The following is a 27,082-nucleotide window of genomic DNA, read 5'->3' on the forward strand; positions in this document are numbered from 1 at the left end:
GCCTGCAGATTAATGGGGATACTTCCATCGGGGCTCGTTTTTATGCGGCTTTGTTTCATTTGGTCATATTTTGTTTCTTCAGGCATGTGCCAGGTCTGCCAGCCCAAGTCAGGCTCAAAAGACCAATACCAGCCACAAAGGGAACTGAGATGTTGCTGTTTGGGCAGCAAAGTGTACTTTTCCCCACCTGATGAAGAATATATCTGTGTTGTCCGGCTACGGTGAATCTGACAGGGAAGCTGGTGTGCTTGAGGTGGCTTTGGTCGGTGTCAGCAAAGTCACTCGGGGCCAGCGCTCTGCAGCCTGGCAAATGGGAAGGATCTGAATTACTTGGCTCCAGTTGGAGCTGTTCTCAGAGCAGTTTTCTTGGAGATAACAAGCCCTGATTGATGAAAGAAGTAATGCAGATAGAAATGTAGGAGAATGTGGAGCTGGTTGGTAGGGAGAGGTGATGGGGTGGGAACGCAGCACTGATGTGATGCGTGGTGTCCACAGCGTCCCATGGGGAGGCTTGGCACCCTGTGGGGCTGGAGCCTCTGCCACTGTGCGATGAAAGGGGTCTTGGCAAACAACCCCCTGGGCACGAGCTCCAGTGATCAACTTAAACTTACAAATGCGCATGCCTGCAGGGTCTGGCTAGCTGTTGGCTGGGCTGGAGTAAGAGCCTGGTCAAGTTTATTTTTTTCTGAAGAAATGTTTTGTCACTGTTGCTTCCTGACAAATTTTCCCTTGTCACTAAGGACCCTCCATCCACATCAGCACAGCTAGGATGGTCAGTACCAGAACAACATGATGATGCTATTCCTCAGAGTGTGACAGGAGAAGGCATATTTTAGCTGGTATCTACTGGGACATTGGTGTTAATGGAGCAGGGGGATGTGCCTGCAGTGTCCTCCCTGGGGCCATGAAACTGTCCTGCTGAGCTTTGGATTTGTATGAGAGAAGACATCATGGAGGTGTAGCCTGAGCTGTGGGCTCTGAATAATCATTCGCATAAAGATGCTGGGATTTAAGGTAAAGCCATGTTATCTACTGTGGGGTGGTCATGGTCCTGAGTGCTAGAAAGATGGGACCTATTGATGAGGAAAAGCTAATCCTCAAGATGGGGAGAAATTAGTAATGGATGCACAAAAGTTGGAAATATTGTATTTTTTTTTAGAAATGCAGAGGATGGGTGAGTAGAAGACAGATTTTTGGCATGCTGAGCTCCAAGGAGGCTTCCAGAATCTGGGAGGGAGACAGCACACATGGCCCACATAAAGTGAGTGTGAAGCACTGGTGAAAGCTAGAAAGGGAGCTGCAGACTGACATCAGCCAAGGACTTGAAGTTGAGCCAAAACTCTCTGGGAAGGAAGAAGGTGGTGAGCAGCAGAGACTGATGCAGAGGCAGCAAACCTGAGGAAGGCAGGCTGAGCAGCAGCACTTGTGCACGAATGTGGAGAGGCTAGAAGGCCTCAGGGACAGATAGATGTGCAGGTCTGTCAGGGTTAGGTCTACAGGGAGGGTTGGTGGGACAAGCAGGCGCAGTGGTTCACCAGAGGCACTCTATTATAGAGTACCAGTGCCCCAGTGCTACCAGGCGATCATGGATGCGGAGGGAGGATAGTCATTGAAGGTAAAACTGCGACGTGCAGTGAGGCAGCTTGGAGCAGCGGAGCACGTGGGAAGGGAAGCGATGGGAGGATTGTCTCCGGGAGAGTGCTGGGAGGAGAGGAACTACAACTGATGCGACATGGAGATTGCCAGGGAACATGAGACCTGACAAAGCCGCTCATGGTGAACACGAAGGAGGAAAAAGCAGAAAACTAATTTGAAGATCATGCTATGCTATGAGAGCAGGCAGGTGGCTGGGAGCTTGGGGCTTGAAACAGCTGCCTGGCTGCATTCAAGGCATCTCAAGCTCAGGAAGATGGTATTGCTTTAAAGCAGAGTTTCTTTTCTGTCGAACAGAGCTGAGCTTTTCCCCTGCTGACTTACTGAAGAAAGGATGGCAAAAATGAGGAACACTTCCAAAAAATATTGTCTCTTTCTCCTCCTGGTCAGAAGCAAGGCTTGGAATGGTTTCCAGTAACTCCAGCCCTAATTCCCACAGCATGGGCTGACCTTGACCAGCAGGGCTCAAGCTAACGTGTGCACAGCTCTCCTAAGTCTGTAGCTGAGTGTGCACAGGGAAGCATCTGACACATGCAACAGCTCATAAACATTGGACTTAGAGCCTTTCTTATCCAGAAGTCGCAGCTGGTTTCCTCTGTCATGTCCTTGGCTTCCTTTGTCATGTCCTCAGAGAGCGTAGGGCTGACATTTCAAGAAATTCCTTCCCAGAAAGACCTAAGACTCTGGATCCAATTACATATAATATATAAAACCTTGTCGTCCTGAACATCTTGCCCCTCTGCCCAACCCATCAGCATTTCTAATACTAGCAGTCCCTGCCAACTTGTCCTGCAGTAGATTTCTGCAATGCTACAGCAAAAGGCTTTGGTTGGGATGGGGCACAGCAGCATCTCTGTTAATGTTATGAGTCCAACTTATCGTCGTCTGTGCCTCTAGCTTAAAAACTTATTGCTGCCAACAGTCACGCTAATAGAGTTGTAGCTAGACAGTGAATACTTGCCTGATCTCTGCATTAGCTAATCCAGCCATCACACGCCATGCATCGGTCCCTGTCTGAGTTCTTTCCTTTCTATCCCATCCCTTTCTGGTGGGGGTTTGGAAACAACAATTCTGGCTGGACTGCCAAGAGAAGTGCTGGTTCTGGGAAATAAATAGAAATGAAAAAAAAAAAATAGGTTTTGTTCTGTGTCTGCTGGGCACTGATTCTCCAGCTTCGGGGAAGCGGTCTGAGTCCTGAGGTAGGAGAACATTTTAATTGCAAGTGTATGAAGCCTCAGCAGCAGTTTTATGTGAATCAAAACAGACAGGATAAGTGTGGTAAGGATCTCTACTGCCCTCTGAGAGGCTTTAGCTGAAGACAGCTTTGTTTTAGCTGATGAGTGGGGAGGCTTGGGACAGGACTTGTATCTCATCTAGCTGCCTAGCCTGAAACAAACCTGCTCTGTGTGTATGTGAAGTCCTGGCTGTCCCAGTACATACTGGGATGCTGATGGCATCCCTCTTCTGCCCTCGTCCACCCTGGTGTAGGCTGTCTCCAGGAAGTTTTGGGAGGTGATGGGTACAGCTTTCTGCAGGTAGCAAACCTGGGCTCAGCCAGGCATTTGCAGCATCGTTGTCTCTAAAGAGTTGACTTGGTGCCCGGATGGCTCTGGGGTTTCATCTCTGTCATCGTCCCCTCAAATGACAGTGCAGGGCATGATTATCCTAGTTTCCTCTGTCCCAAACATGAGTGCCCACTGTGTGAAGGCGCTGTGCCCGGAGCATGCCCTGCTGCAAGCCTGTGCTTTGCTTGGGGGCTAGTGGATGGCTCTGGCCCATGTGGGTGTTTGGTCCCTTTTCAGGCCAGGTCCTTGGTGCAGAAAGCAGCTCTGCTTGTGCAGAGAGACCCCAGCTCACTTGCGGCTGTGAGGCTCACAGGCGTTTTCAGTTTTAATGAGGCCTTCAGAAGGTGTGGGAGTGTGCACAGCTCCTGAGGGCCTGTAACCAAGTGATGCTTTGGCAACGTTTCCAGGCTAAGGCTATGAAAAATGCCCTTTGGTTTACTTGTCCTCTCTGGGTGTAAGCTGTGCTGGATATGTCTCATGAGAAGGAGCCCCTTGCTTTAATTCTCACTGTGGTGCTTCTGCACCCATTAAGCACGTGACAGCAATGAAGACCTCTTGGCTGCCCTGCCGTGCCTTTCAGCACCAGTTTTTGTCCTTCCCACTGTGCTGGGAGATGTCTCTGCAGCACATGGCAATGCCTTCTGGCCTGACAGTGGGATTTGGCCAAAGGGCACCTTGTATTCCCCAAGGTGCTTCTCCTCCTTGAAGAGAAGGGAAGCAGAGGGTCATAGGTAGTGGGGACGTTACAGAAGTCATGGGAGGGAGGGTTGGAAGGAGCTGCAGCTCCTAAAGATCCCTGCAAGCCCCGAGGCTGGGGCACTGATGGGGTCTGAGGAGAGAGTTGGTGGTTCAGGTTTTTGGTCAGGTGCAGGACAGTGGAAATCCCTGTGCACCTCTTTGGAGAGCCGGCTGGCATGGCAGGGCAGGCACCAAGCGAGGAGGGAGGGCATCTCCCATGGGTCAAGAGTGCTTTTGCAGTGCGTGTTAGGGAAAATGGGTGCACACATCTGTGCCCTTTCTACCCGCGGTGCCATGCCAGCTGCTGGTGGCACATCCAGCTGGTGATGGGAGTTAATTTGTGCAAAAGCCCCTGTGGGCGTCTCGATTAGAGTGAGTTACATCACTGATGTTGGGGCAGGTTGTGGGTAAGTTCTGCCCTGAAGCACGCTGCTCCTGTATTATTCATGGGCCTTCATGAATTAGCAATGGGCCGGGAAGGCTGCTGTCTATTACTTACAGAGTTGCCCTTAAGTGTTAGGATAGCGGCTCTCCCCAGCAGCCTCCTTTCGTGAGGACATTTGTAACGGAGCAGAATTTCTCCCCCATTGCCTCTGAGCTCCCCCAGCTCCCTGCCAGCTCCTAGGGTACAACTCTGGTTACCTGATCTGCTACTAGCTGAGCCCATGGCCCTTACCCACATGCCATCCCATGTCCTGCTGGTAGCAGTGACCTTGGGAGAATCCCGAGGAGAATGTGGATTCGTGGCCATGCTGAAGAGGATGCAAAACCTGTGTGAGGCACTGGCAGTACCTGTTGTAGCATGCAGTGAATGCGTTGTCATTTGAATCCCACCAAATCACTGTGCTAATCTGCTCTGGTCTGTTATATTTAGTACTTTGGCCTTTAAGTCACTTGTTTGAGCCTTGTACCTGTCTTGCAAAGGTTTAGGTGCTTTTGATGGGAAAGGAATGAACTAATGAAAAGCCACAGAGTGAAGTTTAACTCAGTGTGTATTCTAAAAAAAAAAAAAAAAGGTCAGATGGTATCTTGTTCTATGAGAAGATTCAAAGTGGCGTTATTAGGGTTCAGGTTTAACACCCCTGGTTGCTACCAGAAGATCCCTTCTTCTCCTCCTTTTGCAGTACTGTATGGATGAAACAGCAGCTGCATGTTTGGAAGGTTGTTTCCAAATCCTGTTAGTCTGTGGAATTAATTTTGTAAAAGCAAGCATGAATTTTGCAGTAACACGTGGAGCAGACCAGAAAAACAGCTTCTCCTTGTGTGACAGGGTGATCTAGATGTTGCATGAAGCAACGGTTTGACCTTTGGAGATGCTCTTCTGCTTTGGGGTGACTGAGCTCACCTTTTGTACCACTGGCTTATCTACTCCCTACTTTCTTTTACTTCACAGTTATGTGGGGAGATATTTTGTTTGTTCAGGCTGTTTTGCTCAAGTTATGGTTGCAACCCACATAGGTAACTCAGTCCTGGCTGAGCATTGGGCTCCTCTCCTCCCTGCTGGGACCTGCCCTCCTTGCATCTCCACAGAGAGCTGCAGGGCTTTAAAAATGTAAATGAAATGGTTAATAGGTTGGAAAATCAATTATAATAAACATTCCTGGTATATAAACTATGCGTAAGTGTGTTTTAAATGAAGTACTTTAAAGGTAGTGCTTTTTTCCATTTCTCCTGGCTGGGTCAGCAGGGTCTCAGTGCAGTGCTGTTTGATTTGATTAAAATGCATGATACCCTGCTCATTAGCTCATGTCCTGGGTCACCAGGAGGCTATGTTCATACAAGGTACTCGGGAGAAGAGCTGCCAGCTTCACTGAGAGCTTGTGGTGGCTGGAGGTGTGCTTTGCCCAGCAGGGTCTGGGACCTCCACTGAAGTGGGATTTGAAGATGTGAATCAGTACTTTAGGGCAGTGGGAAGCTGCCTGCTCCTTTGCTGAGGGATGAATGTTTCGGCTGTATGGATGGCTGTGGGACCAAGCTGCAGATGTGCAGATCTTGCAGTGAAAGACATTGTGTTTATCCACGTGCTGCCCTGGGACATGTAAAACCTTATGTGCGCGCGTGAAGGAGACTGTGTGAATGCATGGATGTGTATGTGTAACCTTGGTCTCTCTGGAGTCGGGAGAGATGTGAACAACATGTGCCAGAAGACCCCAGGCAAATAATGCGGAGGAGATTCTCCCTTAGCTCTAAAGGGCCCCTTGCACCTGCGTGGTGGCCATCCTCCTTGGGGACCCTGGAGCCAGACGATGGCCCTGCTGGTCCTTCCCCACCCCACCGTTCTTTCTCATGCTCTCTCTGCCTGTAGGAGACTAGAGAGGAACCTTTTTAACTGCAGCTGTGACATCCGCTGGATCCAGCTCTGGCAGGAGAAAGGCGAGGCGAACCTGCAGTACCAGGAGCTCTACTGCATGAACATGGATGCTGCCGTCATCCCTTTGCAGGAGATGAACATCACCCAGTGTGGTAAGGCACAGCCTGCACTGGGCTCCTGGGGCTGGGTGCAGGGGAGGGCAGGAGGGTGCTAGGAGGGAGCCCTGTCCTGTCTGGCACCTCTGGTTCAACCATTCGCTTGGGGAACCTGGTGTAGCGGAATCCCACCATGTGGTCAAGAACAAGACAATTGACGCTGATTGGGATAGTTTGTGGATTAAAAATAGAGTATCTGTGTAAGTGTGGGGGTGGCGTTGCTGTATGAGTGAAGGTATTGGGTGATTTGGGGCATTTCCTTCACTGTAATGCTGTTGCTTGACAAAATGTGTGAAGAGTCTACGTGATCTCTTGAAAAAGGGTATTTTTCATGTTGTTTTTCTTCCATCTAACAAATCCTAGAAACAGCATATTGTTAAAAGATGCCACCTTATCTTTTGTAATTACTCTTAGGAAATACATGTCTGTATTCATTTTCTTTTGTTTTATTTTTTCAATTGAAAGCCCATGTCTGTAGGGAAGAGGCAGGAGTGACTTTATATCTCTTTGTTTCCTGCTGATGTTTAAAAGAGTCCAGTGGCCCCAGGAGCAACGTGAGGCATGTTCAATAGTTATCCCTTTTTCCTTCACCTTGTTCATGCATCAGCTGCCTGTTTGGTGTCAGTTCTAGCTCTGCTATTGCCATTATTGGAAACCATCCCTTGCAGAGTAAGGGGAAGGAGACATACCTTCAACAGAACAATTAAACTGTCTGTACGCAAGCAGCTGTCAAACTCACGGGCTGAAAAAAGGAGGAAAACCAGAGGTTTTCTTTTTGTGATGGTTGTTTTCTGTTCTAGGAATTTGGGTTTGTTTCTTATAGCAGTAGTAGACAAACAGCATGTGCATTGGATTTGCATGATTTTTTTTTTTTTCTTCCAAGTTCATGATGTCCCTTTATTAAGCTCTGGAAATCGGCCAAAGTGTGCCTGCATGTGGGTGAACTAAAAAGATTTGAGAGACTGCTGTAATTTCCTCCCCACATGGGCAGAATAATCTGCAAGGATTAGAGGAAAAAAGAAATCCTTAGGGATCAGGGACAGGAGGAGAAGGTGACTCCATCAAGGGTGGTATTAGACTTGAGGTGACAGCAGGGTGCTGATTTGGGAACGCAAATGTGCTGGTGTGCAGGGTGACCACCTCTGACCTCACAGTCTCCCGGAAGCAAAGGGAGCCGCACTGATCTGCTTTCCTTCAGAGGACAGTCTTTCTGTTCAAGCATTAAGATGACTTGAGGGATGTTGTAACAACACTCCATTTGTCTTTGCCCTATGTTCCTGAGGACTGGTATAGCTTGGTGTGGTCATGTTTGATATCAGCTCAACCTGGAGAGACCATAAGTGTCCCTCCCATCTTCCTTTCTGCTGATTCCTGACACCTATAACTTTGCTAGGCCTTGACTGCTGCCTCCTTTCTTCTGTCATCCCACCAAATCAGTGCAATGTTGCTTCACTCCTGGTATCACTCCCTGATGGCAATGAAAGGATGCGTATCCTTATCCATGGCTTTCGGTTGGCGTGATGGATGTTGCTGCCCTATGATGGGAGGGGACCACTGGTCAGTTCCCCCCTGCCCTGCCTACTCAGTTTGCCTCTATGATGAGCTCAGAAAGCCTTCCCCATGCAAGAAGGCTGTTTGCCCTTCTTGCAACCAGCACCGTCTTGTTTCATGTTGCAAGGATATTTGGCACCTGTGGCAGCAAGTACGGAAGTGGTGTAAATCAGAGCCACCATAAATCAGTGAATCTGTCTGCCACCACCAAGGAAGAACAAGGGCACCTTTTATTAAGAGAGCTGCAGTTAATACGAGGACACATCCTTGGTCATCTTCTCTTGATTGTTATAAATTAGAGGGACACTCTCCTCACCTGGAGTACAAGGTGCTCTGTGCCTTGTCCCTGGAGGTTGGAACACTTTGAGTCCTCCCCCAGTGCACGCAGCTTTCCCATCCCAGGTGACTGCCCTCAAGAGCAGCTCCTGTGGGAGTAGAAGAGATGGGGAAGGGGGTGTTGTGTGAAGGGAAGGGCAACCAGAACTGGACACAAATTTGGATTCAAGTGTGATGGGAGGGTCTGTTCAGCTGGTACATCTCCAGTGTCCATACTTCCCCTTGTCTCCATGCCTCATCCTTCCCTCATTAGGGCAAGGCCATGCTGTTGCTTCCTGCTACTTATCCCAGGGTGCTGGAGGCTTATTTTGGGAAACAGCTTGGCAGGATCTGGGTCCACATGTGTGCACCCTGCAGGTGGCTGTAGCAAATGCCGCTCCACACCTGAATGCCTTGGTGTCTGGCTTTCCTAGACCTCCCTGAGATCAGCGTGAGCCATGTGAACCTGACGGTGCGGGAAGGGGAGAATGCCGTCATCACCTGCAATGGCTCAGGCTCGCCACTGCCCGATGTCGACTGGACAGTGGCTGATCTCCACTCCATCAACACGCACCAGGTAGGGGCCACGGGACCTCAGTGCTGTGTGCGCCTGACGTGAAAAGGGCAAGGCAGCTGCCACGGGTTCCTCAGGTCTGTGCATGCAGGGCAGAGGGTCAGGTAGATGATGGAGACTGCTATGAGAAATGTGAAAGGGCTGTATCCAAAGGAAAACTGAGTCCATACTGTATCCACACAAGAACCTGGGAGCTACCTGAAGGCAACAAAACCTTTCCTCTGTGTGGCTGGAAAATAAGGATGAGATAGCTTCATATCTCAGTGCTGCCTAATTGAATTAACTCATGTCTCCTCTAATGAAACTACCTGTTTACAGAGGTGTCTGCAATAGCTGTAGCTGAAATGGCAGCGAAACAAGCTTCTCTAGAGGCAAGCCATGTTTATCAGTGCTACAGTGCTGCAGCTGCCCCCCCTCCCAGCAGACATTCTTATAGGAAACACTTCTCCTCACCCAGATCCTAGTTGTCCTTGGATTTTGGAGACCTTCTCACATCTTATGTGGAAACTGGGATCCTCAGCTTCTGGGGGCAGGAGTGGGGAGGAGAGAAGCCAACAGACACTGATTGCTGTCTGTATTTCTCTCTGGGATTTTTAGACCAACCTCAACTGGACCAATGTTCATGCCATCAATTTGACCTTGGTGAATGTCACCAGTGAGGACAACGGGTTCCTGCTTACCTGCATTGCCGAGAATGTGGTGGGGATGAGCAACGCCAGTGTGCTGCTCACCGTCTACTGTAAGTAGCACTGGAGAGACCTTGACCATGTAGAGGCTGGAGGGCTGCCCTGGGAACTGTGTGAATGCATGGCCACTTGCTCCCTGTGACACACTGGTTTTGTGGATGAGGACTAGGAGCTGAGCACAGGATAGTGGCAAGGTGGATCCTCGCACAGCTGTCTCTTAAGTGTCAGTATTTTTGCTTTCCTGCTGCTTCCATTAATGCAGAAGTGAGCACTAGAGCAGGGGAGGAGCAGCAGTGCTACACTGGTGGTGGACGTCTCTCCACTCATCTCTTGGAAGATCCAGCAGAGTAAGGAAAAGCTGTAGAGGGGCTAAAACTCTGTTTACAAGCACAGACTTGCATGCCCTGATGCCATGTGAGAGGTTAAATGTCAGCCTTGCTAAAGCCAGTATAAATCTTGCCGCTGATTTCAGGGCTGCTAGCACTTCCTCCCGGATCTGTTCCTACAAAGTTAAACTGCAAATGCCGTGTAAACATGCACATGTCAAATTTCAACTGTTCACTTTTAGCTGCAAGTAGTTAAACTTTCTCTGTGCTTTCTAATATAAGTTAACACAAACCTGACCTTAAGAGGAAGTTTACACAGCTTTGTGCTCTCAAGCAGCTAAGATTTACTATATGTTGCTGTGTCTGTAATATTTGTCCTTACTCTGTAGTTTGAATATCTGTCCCCCACACCCAACCCTGCCAGGTAGAGTGGGGACCTGTGTGGGATTCTGGCTAGTCTTGGTGAACCCACGTGTTACATGTCCAGTGCAGTGCTGAAGCCACTGTAAAGACAAGGGGCCACGGGGGACTGGAAAGAGGAGAGCAAATGCTTTACTACTTTCATCTTCCTTCCAATAAGTACTATTGATGGATTGAAGAATGGAGGTAATTAAAGTTCCCATTAGCTCAGAGGTGATTGGTCAGCAGGCAGGTGTTTTTTGCACTGTGTTTTAGCATCTTTTCCTCCACACCTTAAAAAGCACCACGCCAATGCCTATTTTCACCCATGTAATCCTCTAAGATGCTGACAATTTCTGCTGCCCCTGCTCTTGTTGCCCAGACCCACCACTCAGGCTGTAATTTCATGCTGAAAAGATCTGGGTTTGTGCATGTGTAGGTGGCTGCCTGTTTTTGAATCCTCCTTGCCAGGAAGATGTGAACAAGCCACATGCAGATCTAGGCGTGTGAGTAAAAGGATGTGGCTGGGACACGGCTGTGTGGTTCAGGGTACCTGGGTGCTGGTGGGAGAATTTTGCTCAGCTCCAACCAGCTCTGCACCTTGTTTTCTTCTACTACCTTCACTGCCTGAAAAATTCACCGTCTTTTCTTCCAAAAGATGGGTCAAAGGTGGTGTGTTCTTTTTGTTCCTTGTGGATGCCCTATGGGTTGTCTTTGCAGCTGGATGGTTCCAGAAAAAAGAGAGTTTTAGGGAAGACCTACATCTTTTTGTGTCCTTTGTCTTTGCGCAAAACTGTTCTAGTTCAGACCTTGTCAGCCTTGGGGTTTGGGACTTTACATGTAGGCGTTGTAAATGGGGTTTCAGAAGCAATGGCAGAACAACATTTGAATTCTTGGGGTGTCCCGGGGGGAAGACAATGCATATGCAATAAATTGCAGGTGGAGTCTCTGCTTTTCTTTTCCCTCTCCTATTCTACTCCCTTTAATTAAAACACCCCTGGAGGGTGTTCGGTGGGTGAGAACTCCTTTGGGATATTCAGGCAGTCAAAACCCCCAAGGACAGGCAGTCGCTGAGGGATGTTTGCTTCCACAGCTATGCAATCCAAAATTGCTCAGTGCGACTGGAGAGCCCTCAAGGGGCACCTTACACATGTGTAATGTAACAGTGCTACGTCACAGTGTCCTCCTTAACGGGGACAGGAGGCCTCCCCGTGATCACTTGAGGGAAGGAGAGCAGCAGTAGGTGTGTGGACTGGACTGGGGAAACTCCAAGCTTAATTGTTTCTGGGCTGGTGAAAGGACCATCCCTGTGGTTAATTTGTACTCCTTTTCACAAGCCCAAGAGAGCTGGCTATGGTTCAGATCCTCCTCCTGGGGAGCGTGGAGTGTTCTTGTGACTTAGCGCTGCTTCTTTGCAGACATCCATGGGAAGAGTAGAAGGAACAAGGGATTTTGGAGGTTGTCTTTTCAATAGTCTTAATTTCCATGGTGCAGAGAGACATGATGTGGGTGGAGGTGTGCTGTGAGCCTGCCATGTTTCTCTCTGCTAGATCCCCCTCGCATCCTAACCCTGGAGGAGCCGGTGCTACACCTGGAGCACTGCATTGCATTTGCAGTGCATGGGAACCCAGCTCCCACCCTTCACTGGCTGCACAATGGCCAGGTCCTCCGGGAGACAGAGATCATCCACATGGAGTTTTACCAACAAGGGGAAGTGTCTGAGGGTTGCCTGCTCTTCAACAAACCCACTCACTACAACAATGGCAACTACACAATTGTGGCCACCAACCAGCTGGGCTCAGCCAACCAAACCATCAAAGGACACTTCCTTGAAAAGCCCTTTCCAGGTAGGATATTCAGTTTATCTCATTAGGGTTGCTTGCAATCCAAAGGTCTTACTATGGTACCACCAGTAATCCTTGCACCTAGATGAGGCCTTGACAACCCAAGTTGTCTTTTGTCTGAGCAGCGGGTTGGAAGAAGTGACCTCTGGAGGCCACTTCTGACCAGTATGATTCTCCTACTCAAGTGTGCTTTGGTCTCAAAACAACTCTTTAATGCAGAGAGAAACTAACTGGTTTAGATATTTTTGTTGTGTAATATATTCTGCAGTGTTTTTTTTCTTTAAGATCTTTAGGGATTTCAGTGGGAACAGGATGTAAGTTTGGTCAATTATTTTGGATCTCCTCAGGGGTGCCCCAAAGAGGTTGCCCAATTTTTTGAGAGAAAGTATTCTTCTATGTGATTGCTAGTTATAAGCTAAGGAAAGGAAAGCCCTTTAAAGTGATGTAGCTCTTTCCTTTTTTTTCTTCTAGCTTGCATTTGTGAAATGATTATAGCTGGATGCAGCAGTGTCAGGATTGTTTTCTTTCTAAATACGATGTGCAGTTCCAGGATGACAGCTCTACAAAAGATGCGAAGGCTCAATTAGTTGCTTTGCATCAGTTTGCTGGGATTTCTTAACTGATTGGTTGGAATTCCCTGTTGTACTCCCTAGCGATTCAGGGCTTAACTGCAGGAAAAAAAAAAGCATTTGAGGACATGAAGATCCAGCTCTGGGGAGTGCAGTAGAGACTTTTTTGGTGACCTGTCTGCTCTATAGGAGCATGGAGGGTCTTGGTCTCCTCTCTGTCATTGCAACACCACGCTGGCCATCATGGAGTTAAGATCTGTGCATGCTGCTGCCTTCAGGAATGATGCCATGAGAAAGTGGCAGCTCTAAATTGGCCCCTACAGCCCAAGAAAATCCAGCAAAATAGGGCGTTTGCTAAATATAGAAAAATACCAATGGTACTCTCATTTATTATTTATATCACACCATATATGTACACAGAGTTTTCCCGCAGGTCAAATATTGTAAATGCAAACCCAAATCTCTGCCTTGAAGATTTGGCAATTGAACAAATGAGCTGATACAGATGGGAGTGGAAAATTTGTATTCTGGCTTCAAGGACAATGCCCTGTTTGGCTATCTGACCTATTTATGTTTCCTTCTGTCAGGGCAGAAGAGCAGCTTATCAAATGTAGGTGGGTGAGGAGAGGCCCAGGTTTGCAGTCTCAGCTCTGTCAGGTCCCACCTTTGTGACTCAATTTCCCCATCTGTGAAATGGGGACAGCTCTTAAGTAGGTGCTGGACCTCCAGAAAAGGGGGCAGATCTGCTGTTCTGGAGAGCTGATTTTGGAAATGGATCTGAGCCGTGCTGTGATGTGGGAAGGTATTTTGATGTTTGAAGAGCCACTTGTGTCAAAGGCTCTGGGAGAATCCGTTTGTGTGAAATATATGTAAAATATGGCCATCGTGAGTGTATCTTCACCCACGCCTTGTATGTGTTGTTGGTGTGGAGTACTTGCAGACCCTGAACCATCTCTCAGCAGGAACTGACCCATTTCTTTTATTTCTTCTGATCCGAAGTCCCAAGCTGTTCCTCACCCTGGCAGACCCTGTCAGCCCAATGCAGGATGTAATTTACTTGCCTTGAAGTTTGTTGCTCTGTCCACTGCCACAGCTGACATTAACACTCAATGCAGCTGATGTTTATAATTTCCCATATGAAGGTAAATTACTTCAGAAAATGCCACAAATTAAATGTTCTGCAGTGTGGTTCATCCAAGAAGCTTATCGCCTATAGCTATTCACGTGTGCAAGGATTTTGCTGTCACTACCCAGGATGAGATTATTAGTCTTAATTAATTAATGAAAGCATAGTGCCTGGAAAACTTCCTACCAGCATAGAAAAGGACCTGTGACCATGATTTTTTTAGAAACCCCCGGTCTGCAGTCTCTTGTTGGTGCTGTGCCAGATTGTGCTTCCCAGGTTGAGAGGAGAAAGGTGCTGGTAGAAGCTGGATGGGAGCTGGGAGATATGTCCCATGCCATATCCTGCTTCTCTGCAACGTTGTGGCTCTAGGAGCCAGGGCAGTGGCTCCCAGGACAGACTTATGTCATGTCCTGATAAAAATCTCATTGCATGTTGTTGACATCTCTACTATAGGCTACCGTCTCCTTATTTAATCCACAAAGGTCAACGTACCTACCTCCCTGCCTTGATGAGTGTTCAGTTCTTTGGGAACTTCGCACAGAACTCAAGATGGCTGAAATTTCTTGGCTATGTTTTATGCTTTGAAAAATAGGGCTTAGTGGGAAAAACTTTTTGTGGGTTTCTGTTGAATTTGCCTGGTCCAGCAGAGAAAAATGGAAAGGGGAAAATGTAGAAGCAGCAAGAGTTTCATGACTAGACTCTGCCCACCTTAATAGGAAAAAAAGACCAAACCCCTCTCTCCAGATGAATATTTCTTCTTCTCCTCCCCCCCCCCCCCCGCCCCCCGTAGAAAAAGCCAAGGAAAGTTACTCTTCTGCTTGACTTGAAACAAAAATATTTTTTCAGGTTTTTTCCCCGTGGTTTGGAAAGCTGTGTTTGTCACCCGGGGGTTGTTTTACGCTTCCCTTCCAAACCTCACCCATACGTCAGTGTGAACCTTTCAGCGTCCTTCCAGGAGCCCTCTGCCAGCAAAGCTGTGTAAACTCCAGTTAATATTGGGCTCAATTTCTTACATGGGCGAGTGAATTGAAAGCTGATGTTGTTCTCATGCTATGTAAACTGAGTGTCACTGAGAGCTTTAGACCTCCTCGTCTGGGGCCTCAGCTGCCTTTGAAGATGACTTTACTGAATAGACTGGAGCAGTCAAGAGGCTGACAGCAGGCACTGGCGTGGCTGTCTTGGGCAAGAGGCAGTTCTAGGACAGCCACAGCCTCCATGTCCATTTCAGATGCTATTAGTTTTTCTGAGTGGCTCGTGAAAAGGAGGTCAGAGGAGGTCTTCTCTAACCCTCTGTCCCAAGCTGGGCTCTCGTCCCTGGGAGCTGGTCCTCATCCTTGTAGGACTTTGTCCTTGGGTGAACGCTGCCATGTAAGGCAAAATCTGCTTCTCTCGCCTCCATCCTGCTGAGCCCCGTGTGTCTGTTGAACTTTGCTCGCCTGCTGAAAGCAGGATCGTTTAATGACCATTCAAAAGTTTGGTTAGTGTGCTGCTAATTGTTCTCCATTTTGGCCTTGCAGTAGCATCCCTCCCCTCCTGTTTCAGCCCAAGGCTCTGCACAGCTACCCCTGTGCTCTCCATCCTGACCTCCAGCATGTCCTGCTGGCACATGTGCTGCAATTTCCAGTTACAGTTGCCCAACAGGACAAAACATGAAAAGTTTTGGTTTCCTGGGCTCCTTGGGGTAGTGGAGTGTGTCTGAGGTGGGTTGGGCATGAGACCACTGTCCCTTTGCTATGCTGCTAACCCTGTTGCTTCTCTCTTTCTCCTTTCCACAGAGAGTACGGACAACTTTGTCTCAAGTAAGTGTCTCCTTGCTCTTTGCATACTGTGGGTGTTTTGTTTTTGTGGTTCCCCCACCTCCCCTTGTGACTTACATGCTCCTGGAGGAAAAATCAGGAAGCCAAAAGCAGGTTGGAGAAGGTTGCACAAAGCTCTGGCTTCCACATGCACAAGCAAGATGGCCGGGGAACTTTTATTCAGCTGGGCAATCTCTAGAGCCCAGGAGATGCTCATTTCCCTCTAGTGATGTCCTGAAGAAGGTCCTATAGTGGAAATGACAGTCTTTGAGGTCTTAAATGGCAGGGCTGGAGACAAATACCACTGAAACTCTAACCGGTTGGTTGTGGTGTAGCGGAAGAGGTCTTAACTAGATGCAGGCTGGCCAGTCCCCAAAGCAGTTGTGTGTCGTGGCCCATTTACAACACGCTCTCTAGTGCAGACTGGGATGAGAAGCAGGACTCAATTTCTGTGATGTTTCCTCAACAGATTCTTTCTGTTTTCCTTCCCCCTCCAAAAAACATCCAAGTAACTGTTTCTTTCGATCAAGTTCTGCTGGAGTCAGTCTTGTGTTTTAACCCTACTTAGCCCAGTAGATTTTTGAAAGCTCTAGGAGATGGCTCAGGAGTGGAGGCCACCCACCCTAGGACACCAGGCACCTAAATGTTTTTCGTTTGCAAGGCTGGAGTGACATCAGCGTTGTCCTGGTCTGTGTTTTCTCTGCTGATGTGCACAGAGAACTCTCTGATGGTTGATTTTGGTGCCTTCTGAAATAGAAAGTTGCAGCCTCTGTTAGGGGTGAAATGGATCTCGTTAGGTCAGGTGCTGCCATTGGGGATGTGCTGGTGCCTTGGGTGTCCCATGCGAGCCATGTTGAATCTTCTGTCTTTGGTGTTTTGGTTTCAGTTGGTGATTATGAAGTGAGTCCCACCCCACCGATCACTGTGACCCACAAACCTGAGGAGGACACCTTTGGGGTGAGTCCTGTCCTCTTCTCTACACTGTTTTGCATGCATTTCTTGTTATTGATGACTCAGTATTTACATTCCTGTGCTGTTTTGAGATGTTTGCAAGGAAAATCTCTTCCTCTATGACTCAAGACAACAATCAGAAGGATTTTGTGGCTTGTGTCAGGCAAGTAAAATACTGACATGAACCATCTGATCCTCTTGGGTCTGCAGTGTGGAACCAGGGAGCTCTTTGAAAATAAGGCATCCTGTGAAGTTGCTGCTGGCAGGGTCAGAAATTCTCACTCCAAAAAAGTAGCACCCAGAGAACAAACAAACAGGCAATTTTGTGTTTCCGACTGTTATCGAGCTGTTAAGTTTAGCTCTGTGAGGGGCTCAGACTTAGCTTGATTTAATTCCGTCAATGCCAGTTTGCCCTCTCTCCTGTTCTGCAGGGCATGCCAAAAATGAAAAGGGAAAGAAAGCCTACAGCTTATCAGATCTCAACATTGTCTTTCTTCTGCAGAATCCAAGTAGAAAAAGAAAAAAAATTTGTGTATAAGTATTGGGGAAAAAAATTAGCATGTTACACAATTGCTCTAATTCTGTGAAAGTTTTAAGATTTTGAAACTCACCAGGTGTTAACAGAATGAACAAAACTCAATCCACCTTGATTTCAGTTCTCATCGAACTGAAAGTCTCCTATAACTGAAGTGAAAACTTTGAACAGTGAGACTGGAGTAATAATGTGCACTGATTATTAAATATAAAGCACAGAAAATAAGCTGGGGAATGAAAATAGAGTGTGGTAAAATAAAAAACTTAAAAATATCATAGCTAATGTATCAAGGGCAGGGAAAAGGGTTGCAAAATGAAATTACTTTTTCTTGGTTAAATGATGTATTTTCTATTATAGCAGAATAGAGTTTTGTAAAAGGAAGCGAAGTCTAAATGCATCACAAGACACAGTACAGGAGAACAATTGGACAAATGCCAAAGAAATTGTTGTTTACATCAATGCAATAAAAGTATCTCGAGCAAAGACTTGAAGGAATAAACATTCGTAAATATTAAAATAAGCCTGGGATTGTAAACCCTTTAGGGCAAGGAGGTTTTCTTTCCTATGCTTGTACGCTGACACTGGAACTACAGTTGCAGTGAAGGACTTTGGATACTGTTGTAGTATAAATATTTACTACTAAAAATTACAATAAATAGGGAACCATTAGAGGCTTTAGGAAAACCAAATGTTTTTGGGGAAAAAAAAAAACAAAACAGTTCTACTTAATTTCTTCTGTTTTCTTTTTGTGGTGTGTTATTTTCTCTCATTCTTTGTCCTGAGGGATGTTTGGATGGAGACAGAGTTGCTCTTTCTAAAGAGTTTTCTGCTGCTCCTGTGTGTGCCCAGCTCAGGTTAGTATAGCTTTAGTGTTGTGACATCATGACACAGTGGTGATGTCACAAATGGAGGCTCATGATGTGGTGCAGTGAAGGGAGAGCCCAGACATTGGAGCAGAGGTCCTCCTACCCTGCAGATGCATGGAGTGAGAGGCTGGAGAGAACTGGTGCCAGAACAGCATCACTGATAGGGAGATCCCAAACCTCCCAGTCCTGCAAACAGCCTGTGATGCTTCCAAGCTGTGCCAGAGCCATTTGCTTTCGCATGTACTTTCCTCCACAGCTGATATCCACAGGGCTGCAGCAGATGGTCTGAGCCTACAGAAAGGTTAACTGGGCAAGGAGGTGCTGTATTTCCAATCTAGACTCCTAAATTCTTCTGTCTTGACTCTAAGGCTTTTTCCTTTCAGGTTTCCATAGCAGTTGGGCTGGCAGCTTTTGCTTGTGTCCTCTTGGTCGTCCTCTTTATTATGATCAACAAGTATGGCCGGCGGTCCAAGTTTGGGATGAAAGGTACGTGCAGTTGCTTTCCTCTAGCAGGAGGCACCTTCCAGGATTGCCCGGCTCTTATAGCACCCGTGGAAAGGTGTTGTGGTTTTATTCCTACATTGTCAGTATTGGTGCAAAGCCTGGTGAAGAGAACGTTGTCCAGCCCTCTTCTGTTTGTTGAGAGAGTAAGAGAGACGTACAGGCTGGTGGTTCTCACCTGTATGTGCTTCTGCTGTGCAGAAGTATGCATGTGTTTTCCTTATCAGTACATAACTGCATCTGCAGGTTGCCCAGAAGAGCTTTGAGCCTGCTCCCTCCAGCTCTATGTTGAGAGAGGTGTACTCAAGAGGGCATGTTCTTTGATTAAATCTTTTTTGCAGACTTGATGATGCATGGGTTTCCCCTTGCATCGCACTGGGTGCAGAGTGCAGGGTGTGAAGGGAGATGAAGGTGAATGTGAAATTGGTTTGGGTTCTGTTGGAAAAGCAGGTGCACCCATTCTGTGCCTGTCTGTGAACGGGGACCAAGACGCTGCTGTAAGTTTGTAAGATCCATGCTGGGAAAGCAATTGCTGACCTGTCTTTCAGTGATGTGGAAGGTCTCTTTCTGCTTCCTCTTTGTTAGAAGGTTTTCTCCTCTGCATCATGAATAACCACTTCAGGAGCTATTTCAAGTGTTCTTGGTAGTGATTGGAAAGTGAGGTGTCTGATGTTTGCCAGGCAGAAATGGTCTCTCTGTCCTACCAACACCAGTGCTGTGATGTGATAGAGCTAATGCCAAAAGTAGATGACTCTGTGCCATCTGCTTTTTGTGACTCTGCTGGTATCTCCAGTTGGACAGCGTTGGTGGTGCCCAGTGAGGGCTGGAGGAAGAGCCTTCACCTGACAAAGTAGTTTCAAGCCTAATTGGTGGCTCATGCATACACCATTTGAAGCCAGACTTTGATGAACACAAGCTTCTGGCTCATGAGCTCCTGAGTCGCAGCCTATTTCCTGGCCTTGCTGGGGTCTGCTTTGCAGGGCAGGTTGATAGGTTTGGGAACATTTCTTGTGCCTGCCTAGGGCTTTGTTTCCTTTAGAGACATTTCCTGAGTGGGTCCAGATGGGATTCTGGCTGGAGTTTCCCCTATGCATCCTAGGAAGATGAAAGACAGGACATTTAATTAAATAGCAAATCTTCTACACCAACTTAGCAATATTTAGTCCATATGTCCAATGATAAGAACCATCTGCTAGGGTGTACTGACTGGTGGGTGGAGTAGAGGAATGGAAGACAGGGTTCCTGGGATCAATTCCCAGCTCTTCTACTGACTCACTTAGTGTCCGTAGGCAATTAGCTGTCTTAACCTCTGTCTCTGCTTTAATTTCCCCATCTGTAAAATTGGGATGATGTTACGTGCCTTCTGGAGGGATGTGTCAGAACAGTTTGGAAGTGCTTGGGCATTTGCCACTGATGGGGCTTAGAGATACAAATATAAAAAGGAAAAGTAACTTCTGACCCTAATGGAAGAATCAAAAAGGTGTGAAGCTTATGTGAGTAACCAGACTTAGTGAACAGGTGTGTGTACGTGTTCAGAGGTGTTTGGATAAGTATGTTAGTGGGCATTCTGCATTCCCAGAAACCAGAAGGGTGCTGTGATGGGCCCTTGTGTGTGCAGTTTTTGGAAGGCATAAAGGTTTAGCCAGAAAAGCCTGCTTTCCTCCTCCTCATGCTGTATTTCTTCTCTGATATGAAACCACAGCCCTATAGAGTTTCTAAAAGTTTTATTGATGACATTGTTTGGAGAGATGGAGATGACAGAAATTAAATACATCTTTAAAACCAGGGAGATAACTCTTTAATGAGTCACAAGTGTCATCGGCACCACCATGGGCAGCCTACTCACACTGCTTAAGGTCTGCTCCCCATTGGAGGCTGCAGATCCTCCTGCCCTGTGGACAGTCTTCCTAGCACATGGCTTTACCTGCTCTGAGCCTCCTGCTTTTCCCCAGTATCTCTTCTGCCTACACTTTTTTCTTTTAGCCATAGCACCGTTGTCAACTGCCATGCCATCAGTCTCTGCATCTTTAGCCTGTATCTCCCTTCTTTGCATCAGGCTTGCTACCAAACCTCATCACTTTCATTCACAACACAAAGGTAACGCTTCTATTCACCTGCAGTGGCTGGGATGCTTGGTGGTACCCTGGCCATGGTCTGCCCTGGCAGCTGTAGCTTATTTATTTCTCACCCCCCCAAGAAACGTCACAGTCCCCTGCACGCTTTCCAAAATGCAGTTTTTAAATTCTCCTTTCTTGCTGCTCTGCAGGTCCACAAATCCAGAGCCTTACTCTTGCCTTTGGTTGCTTTAGGGTCTCAGCCAAGCTGTTGCAGTTGGTCCCAATCTGGCAGTGATACCTTGAAGCTTGTGTTTGTGCTTGCTGTCTCTTTCCCTGGTGTCCCCTCTTTCACTCTGCTAATGGGCTGCTGTTCCTTTTCTCCTCCCTGGAGGTTTTCTGCTCATGAGGTGATGACCTTGTGCAAATCATCAAATCACTTTACTGAGTGGTCCTGAGCTGCTCTTCCAGGGGTTCACAAACAGGTCCTATCTTATTCTGACATCCTGTATGGGACAGTGCAGCTGGCAACCACCTCCAAATCTCGTTTAGCCAACACTTTCCTCTAGGTCCCTCATTATCAGTTAATTCTTGGGCAGGAGCCATCCTGTGTGGCACCTAGCATGTTATCATTTACCAAGAAAAAAAAATCCAAACCCTGAGTCTTTTTGGGAAAGTGCATCATTCCGTGAATCAGGAGCTGTTTGTCGCCAGCTGATATGCTGCCACTTGTTGTTGAAATCCCAGCTTGGCAGGCCTGCAGGAGCAGGTTTTTCCTGTTGTTTTTGTCACGGATGCAGAACATTGTGTGCTCATGTTGGACACGTTATCCAAAGCACCTCGTGAGCCTCTCTGAGCACATCTTTTTCCTCCTGCATCTCCTAGCATTAAGCAGATGGTTTATCTCCTAGAGGGAGAGAGGTAGACTTGGACCGACAAGGTTGGATGTCAGGTTGGACTGGAAAGTCCTCCTGGGCCAGCGTACTGGGTTGCCCACCAGTCTTAAAAGTGGACTAATGGGCTGAAATGTGTCCAACATCCCAGCTGCCTTTACTGAAAAGAAAGTCACTGCATCTCGGGGCACGTGGCTGGGGGAGGACTACGAGAAGATAGTGTGTCCACATTTGTCCTCTTCTGGCTGGTAGCACACCCTTGGAGCATTGCACGAGAGTCCTGGCAGAGCCACCACTCTGATTATGACCCGGCTACTGATACAGTCAACAGCCAAGCGGTGGAAAAGCCTGCGCTGCCAAGCACGCCGTCAATGGGCTGGAGCGGTGGCATCAACAAAGGCTCCTTGTGAAGGGAGCTCTGACGCGCTGTGCTCCTGGCTCCTTGGCGTCCCTCGGCTGATCTCGCGGAGGCTGGCTCCATGCCATCCTCCTCGCCTTTCCCTTCTCCCTCCAGAGAGGGCTTTCATTAACATGGGATGGCAGAGGTCAGATCCCCTTTCTGGCCGCCTGTCGACTTTGGCTCCTGTAGCTGGGGGCGGATAGGGGTGGGCTGAAGCAGCTGCGGGGGGGGCTGGGGGATCCCTGGAGCTGGAGTGGCAGAGGTGGCAGGAAAATGGCAAACAAAGCGCCTATTTGTGAAACGTGGTGCTACATGGGCAACACGGAAGGAGCGGAGGGGAAACCGCCAGGAAAAGTGAATGCAAAAACTGAGAAGCGATGAAGTCGCAAACATGGGCTGCAACCGTTTGCTAAAGGGTGGTGTATCCAGGCGGGGAGCTGAGATGCTTTTTAAAGTCTTATATTAGTGTGGGAAGAAGAATGGGATCTAACAGAGCAAGGAATTGGGAATCAGGGCACTTTGGTGTATTGCTGTGTCCCAGGGGAGTGGGTTTTACAGGTGGAATAGGCCGCATGGGAGTAAGGAGTCCAGCATCCTGCACTCCGTTTTTGCTTGCTCCGGCTCTTAGCTCAGTTTCGTGCATTCCCTGACCGCCCGCTGGAGGTGGAGGGTTTTACACCTCAGCTTCTGGGGTCAGGCTTGTCACCACAAGCCTCGTAAACCTGAGTCTTCCCATCAAAGTTTAATCCCAGCAGATTACAGGAAATGAAATTTCATAATATAATAAAAAAGCCACACGCAAGTCCTGAGACTAACAAAAATGAAATTTCATAAAACAATAATAACAGCACAGAAAAGTCCTGGGACTAACAAAATGTTCGGATGGCACAGCGATGGAGGCCATGTAAATGCTTAGGTTGATGGACTGAAATATATGCTGCTTTTGCTTGTTTTCTGTTACTTTTGCAAGTGCCTAGGGATAAGGAACGTGTACTCATGCATATTTGTGTGATATATTCCTGGTGCTGCACAACTTTAAAAAAAAAATTAGAAAAAATTGAGTTTACAGAGATACAGGGAGAAAGATGCTAGAGAAAATCCAGAGACAAGACCACTTGTCATTTTGCTGAGATGAACTGTTTTCTAGGCTCTGAGATTAAAAACTACTTGCATTCTCCAAATTAAGGTTTCTTCCTCAGGTAGAGACAGTGTCAGCTAATGGTTCAGACTTGGTTACAGTTGGCAAAGAGTCGATTGCTTTTTAATCAGATTTCCTAAAGAAATAAGATGTATGATCGCGCTGCCTCTCTGCACGCGTTGCAAACGTGTGTACAGCTCTGCCTGCCTGGTTTTTCCCTTTCTCTGCTGCAGCTTTTGTATCTGCCAGCCAGTTCCACCCAGAGGAGAGCGGGAAAGGACTTAGAGATGCCTTTACAGGCATCATGGAAATAAGGGGGATAAATAGAGGATGACAATTTGGGTGCTGCCCCACTGATGGAAATGCCTCGAGCCTTTCTGGGCATCAGAGAATCCATATGGAAGCTCAGCCTTGGACAGAAAAACAAAACACAGGGGACCAGGCTTTCACGGGATCTGCTGTGGTGGGTGGTGCGTGCATCTACACAGGCATATACGTATTTTTGTTCTGAAGAGGCAGAAACAACAAGGAGGTGGGGGAGAAGCAAAAGAACAGTAAATAAATACAGCCCACGCTTTCTGTAATGTTTGAGGAATCACATCACTATCAGTTCATTTGGTATTTGTTCTAATAGCCCTGATCAAAGTGCTGGCACTGCTGATGTGCATGTGGATGTCAGAAGTACTTGCAGAGCTGTTCCATTGTAATTTAGCATTAGTTAATGGGTACTTAAAGTAAAGTGGTTGCCTATTTGATTATGATTGGGGGTTATTAACATTTTTTTCCATAAACAGATGGTAACTGTCCGCTGAGTCGATTGCAGAACAGTTTCAGGGTTCTGATTCAAGAGCACCAGCTCCTGCAAAGATATCTTAGGTGCCTGGCTTTCTGCTTTTGTTGGTTTGTTTTTTTGTTTCTCTGTTTTTGTTTTTTTTTTTTTTTTTTTTTTTCTCTCCTCCTCATCATGCAATTATCATTGCAGCTTTAAAGGGGGAAAAGAAATAATATACAGGAGCCATGACCTACCTTTCAGATGAGGCTTAATTCTGACCCATGTTGCCTTGGCCAAGCTTGGCTATAATCATGCACTAGTTGTTTTTCCCTGATTATTTGTTTGCAGCTGTATAGGAATGAACAAACACTCTGCAGCTTGGAGAGCCTGCACCTTAAGGGTTAGTTGCTCAGGAGAAATCTGTGATCAGGCCCCTTTCATTTCATCCTCCAGGGAGCCTGCCATGTAGCAGGAGCAGGAAGAACGAGAGAGCAAAGTAATATCAGCCAGCGTGGCACGGCTACGAGAGAGAAACAGCCATACATTAAAAGCCACGGCTAACCATGGTGGCTCAGGGATGTACGGTGAGCCATGCTAATGAACTGGAAAGGGGGACTGATTGCTGTTGCTTTCTTTGAGCCTGGGTGTGTGATGTGCAGAGCCCAGTGGTGCCGAGGGGCTGAGCCCCCTGAAACACGTGGGCAGAGCGACCGCATGGGGCTGTTGGAGATCAGGGCTTTTTCTTGTTGGTATCCTTCTGTTTGTTTGAAAAGCCCCTTGATATACTTCTTGCGCTTGATGTTACTTGGTTTTATTTGCCTGGGAAGTGGATTGAAAGGGCATGTGGTTTCACTGGGGCTTTTTTCTATAAATGCCTGTTTATACTCTGCTGAAGTGCAAGCTGTGCTATTTATTTATTTAGTGCCTTCAAGGTGATAAAGCATAAAGCTCTTCGAACTGATAAGTGCCTCACCCTCTGCTAAGCCATGCAGTCCGTAACTGGTATGGCGGCAGCAAGGGAAAGCTGCTGTGCAGCCCTGGGCTCCTTGGCAAACCTTCGAGAGCTCCCCCCTCTCCCTTGGGGTGCTGTAATAAGGCACCTGCTTTTGCCTCTCCTCTCTGCAAAAGCAGATCTGCTCTCATGCCAGCAGTTAAGGCTCATGCCCCTCATCCTTCGGTCCCAGGTGGCATTAGTCTGGTGAAGGCTTTGAAAGATGGGGTGGTACTGGCACTTGTTGCTGCCTGAAGGTGCAAGGAGCCACCCTTGGCTGGAGAGATGCCTCCAGGGGGGCTGGAGAATGACACTGTGGAAGAAATGGTTAGCAGAAGATCAGGATTTATTTAGATCTAGAAATAAAACATTTTACCACTCCCAGAAATATTAATAGATTATTTATAAAGGCAATGTAAAGTGCACTGACCAGCCATTACCTATTTCAGTTGCTTTTACAAAACCAAAGTGTCTATTTTGGGCAACTACTAAAAGCAGTTAAAAAAAGTCAGATCAGTAGTTTTCAGGTGACCTGAGAAGCCCCAGGCCTCCTTCACACCACGTTTCCTGCAGGCTCTTCCTCCCTGTGCGTGACCTCCCTTGCTTGTGGGTACACAGATTTGCCCTGGTCACCAGCTGGGTGCTGGAGTCTGGGTGCACCGCTCGCCCTGAAAGAGCCCCACAGCATGGTCGGCGTATGCCTGGGGCAGTTCTGTGTTAGCAGGTGTCTTGCTGCTGGCTTTCGCAAACGGTTCTCACGTTGCAATGTCAAAAGCTACGCGGGTGACCCTCATCTTACCTGTGATTCGATGTGATGTGAACTCCCAGCCAAGGTAGTAGAAAGATGTTGAAATTTTTTTTTTTTAATAATTTTTTTGAAGCTGTCCCTGTTCCAGGCTCAGAGTGTCAGCTTTTCCACCAGCAAAGCATTAACAAGTGGCAGTGCTGGAGACCCTGCTGCTTGCAGCACTGTGCTTGCTTCTGCCTTTGCGTACGTGGTGGGCACAGCCTCGAGGAGGGAGAAGATGAGAATAAGCCATGGCTGCTTCCTTCACACCGCAGGGCTAGGAAGATGTCTTTCATCCACTCACCATTCAGGAGCAACTGAGTCACCCCAATTCCTCATCCAACTGCTTGCATACATCTTTTCCACAACTGGGAAATTGCCCAGGCTCAGTCACCTGAGCAGCCTCCCCCAAGGACCTTGCAGAAGGTGCTAATCCTCAGTGGGCTCCTCTCCGCGGCAGTGATGCTCCTGCCTGCCCCCTCCTTGCCTCCATGGCTCCAACCTGTCTCTGCTGCTTGATCTGATGGTGTCTGTCTGTCTTCATGTGGCTTAGTGAAAGATGCCGGATTCATAGCACTGAGCCAGAATAATTCTGTTTATCCCCAGAACAGGTACCACATACAGCAGCAGGACAGGCTATTTTTTTTTTAACCAGTATAACTAATCTGATGAAGAGGTATCATCTCCACAAGCCTTGCATTCTGTGTGCTCTCCTGCGCCTCTCTGAAGGCAGCTAACAACCACACAACTACGTGTCAACCTTGACATGGCTTTAATAAGGTGCAGGGCAGTGTGGGAAGAAGCAAAGGGCTTTAATTAGTATTTTAATTGTAGTTTGTCTGTACCGCAGTTGTCCAATTATTCTTTGAAAAAGGTTTTGCTACTGTTAATGCTGATAAGTGGCCCTCTGGGAGGATGTCCCTGGTGGGTTCATCACCTCCTCATTGTGACTTGCTGGAGGATTGTCATTCGTTCATGTGGTGTTTAGCCAGGGATGCTGAGGTCTGGCACTTTGTCCTTAAACCCTGGAGCAGGAGGGCTTTGCTCTTTGTCAAGGGACGGGTAACTGTGATTTAAACAGCAGGATTGACAAGAGAAGTGTTTGGGAGCTGTGACGACAAATGTAAAAAATGAAGAGAACAGTGCTGCTTGGTTCTGAACCTGAGCTGAACGTGCTTGAAGGAGTACCTAGAAATTTGGAGACAGCAGAATAAGGGAACGGATAGGGACTGTCATTTGGGCTGTTCAAGCTTCAACTGGTGAAAGCACTGAGGAAGCAAATTGTAGAGAGCACTGGAGCATCTGATGATCTAATGGGCTTGTTCCATCTCCAACTTCTGTTTCTTGTGGTGCAATAACAAACCTGGCTGTACCCTGGACAGCTCCAAGAAACCCCATCAGCATCAGCATTTAATGTCTGTTGATGAAGGTGGGAGCGGTGCAGGACCCCATGTGATGCTCAGGCATCTCATTTCGATCTACAACTATGCTATTAAAAATCAATGGACCAGAAGATAATGCCTGTACACAAGGCAGCTGGGTAGTATGTTGTGCACCGTAGGAAAAAATCACATTCAGATTCTCAT

At 47.5% G+C, this 27,082-nt stretch overlaps 1 protein-coding gene across 6 annotated transcripts in view; it reads left to right on the top strand.

Annotated features, from left to right (window-relative positions):
- The window catches only part of NTRK3 (neurotrophic receptor tyrosine kinase 3), a 231,968-nt gene that overhangs the window by 56,414 nt on the left and 148,472 nt on the right, over positions 1-27,082 (top strand). For all 6 annotated transcript variants that reach the window (XM_009470065.2, XM_087743749.1, XM_087743748.1 and 3 more), the window contains 7 exons: positions 6,262-6,419; positions 8,723-8,865; positions 9,460-9,601; positions 11,824-12,120; positions 15,588-15,611; positions 16,495-16,565; positions 18,344-18,446. In XM_009470065.2, coding sequence (XP_009468340.1) covers positions 6,262-6,419; positions 8,723-8,865; positions 9,460-9,601; positions 11,824-12,120; positions 15,588-15,611; positions 16,495-16,565; positions 18,344-18,446 — 938 coding nt within the window. The remainder of the gene's footprint in view (positions 1-6,261; positions 6,420-8,722; positions 8,866-9,459; positions 9,602-11,823; positions 12,121-15,587; positions 15,612-16,494; positions 16,566-18,343; positions 18,447-27,082) is intronic.

The sequence above is a fragment of the Nipponia nippon genome, unplaced genomic scaffold, assembly GCF_047370975.1.
Source record: "Nipponia nippon isolate SJK-2023a ecotype South Korea unplaced genomic scaffold, ASM4737097v1 scaffold_9, whole genome shotgun sequence".
NCBI lineage: Eukaryota > Metazoa > Chordata > Aves > Pelecaniformes > Threskiornithidae > Nipponia > Nipponia nippon.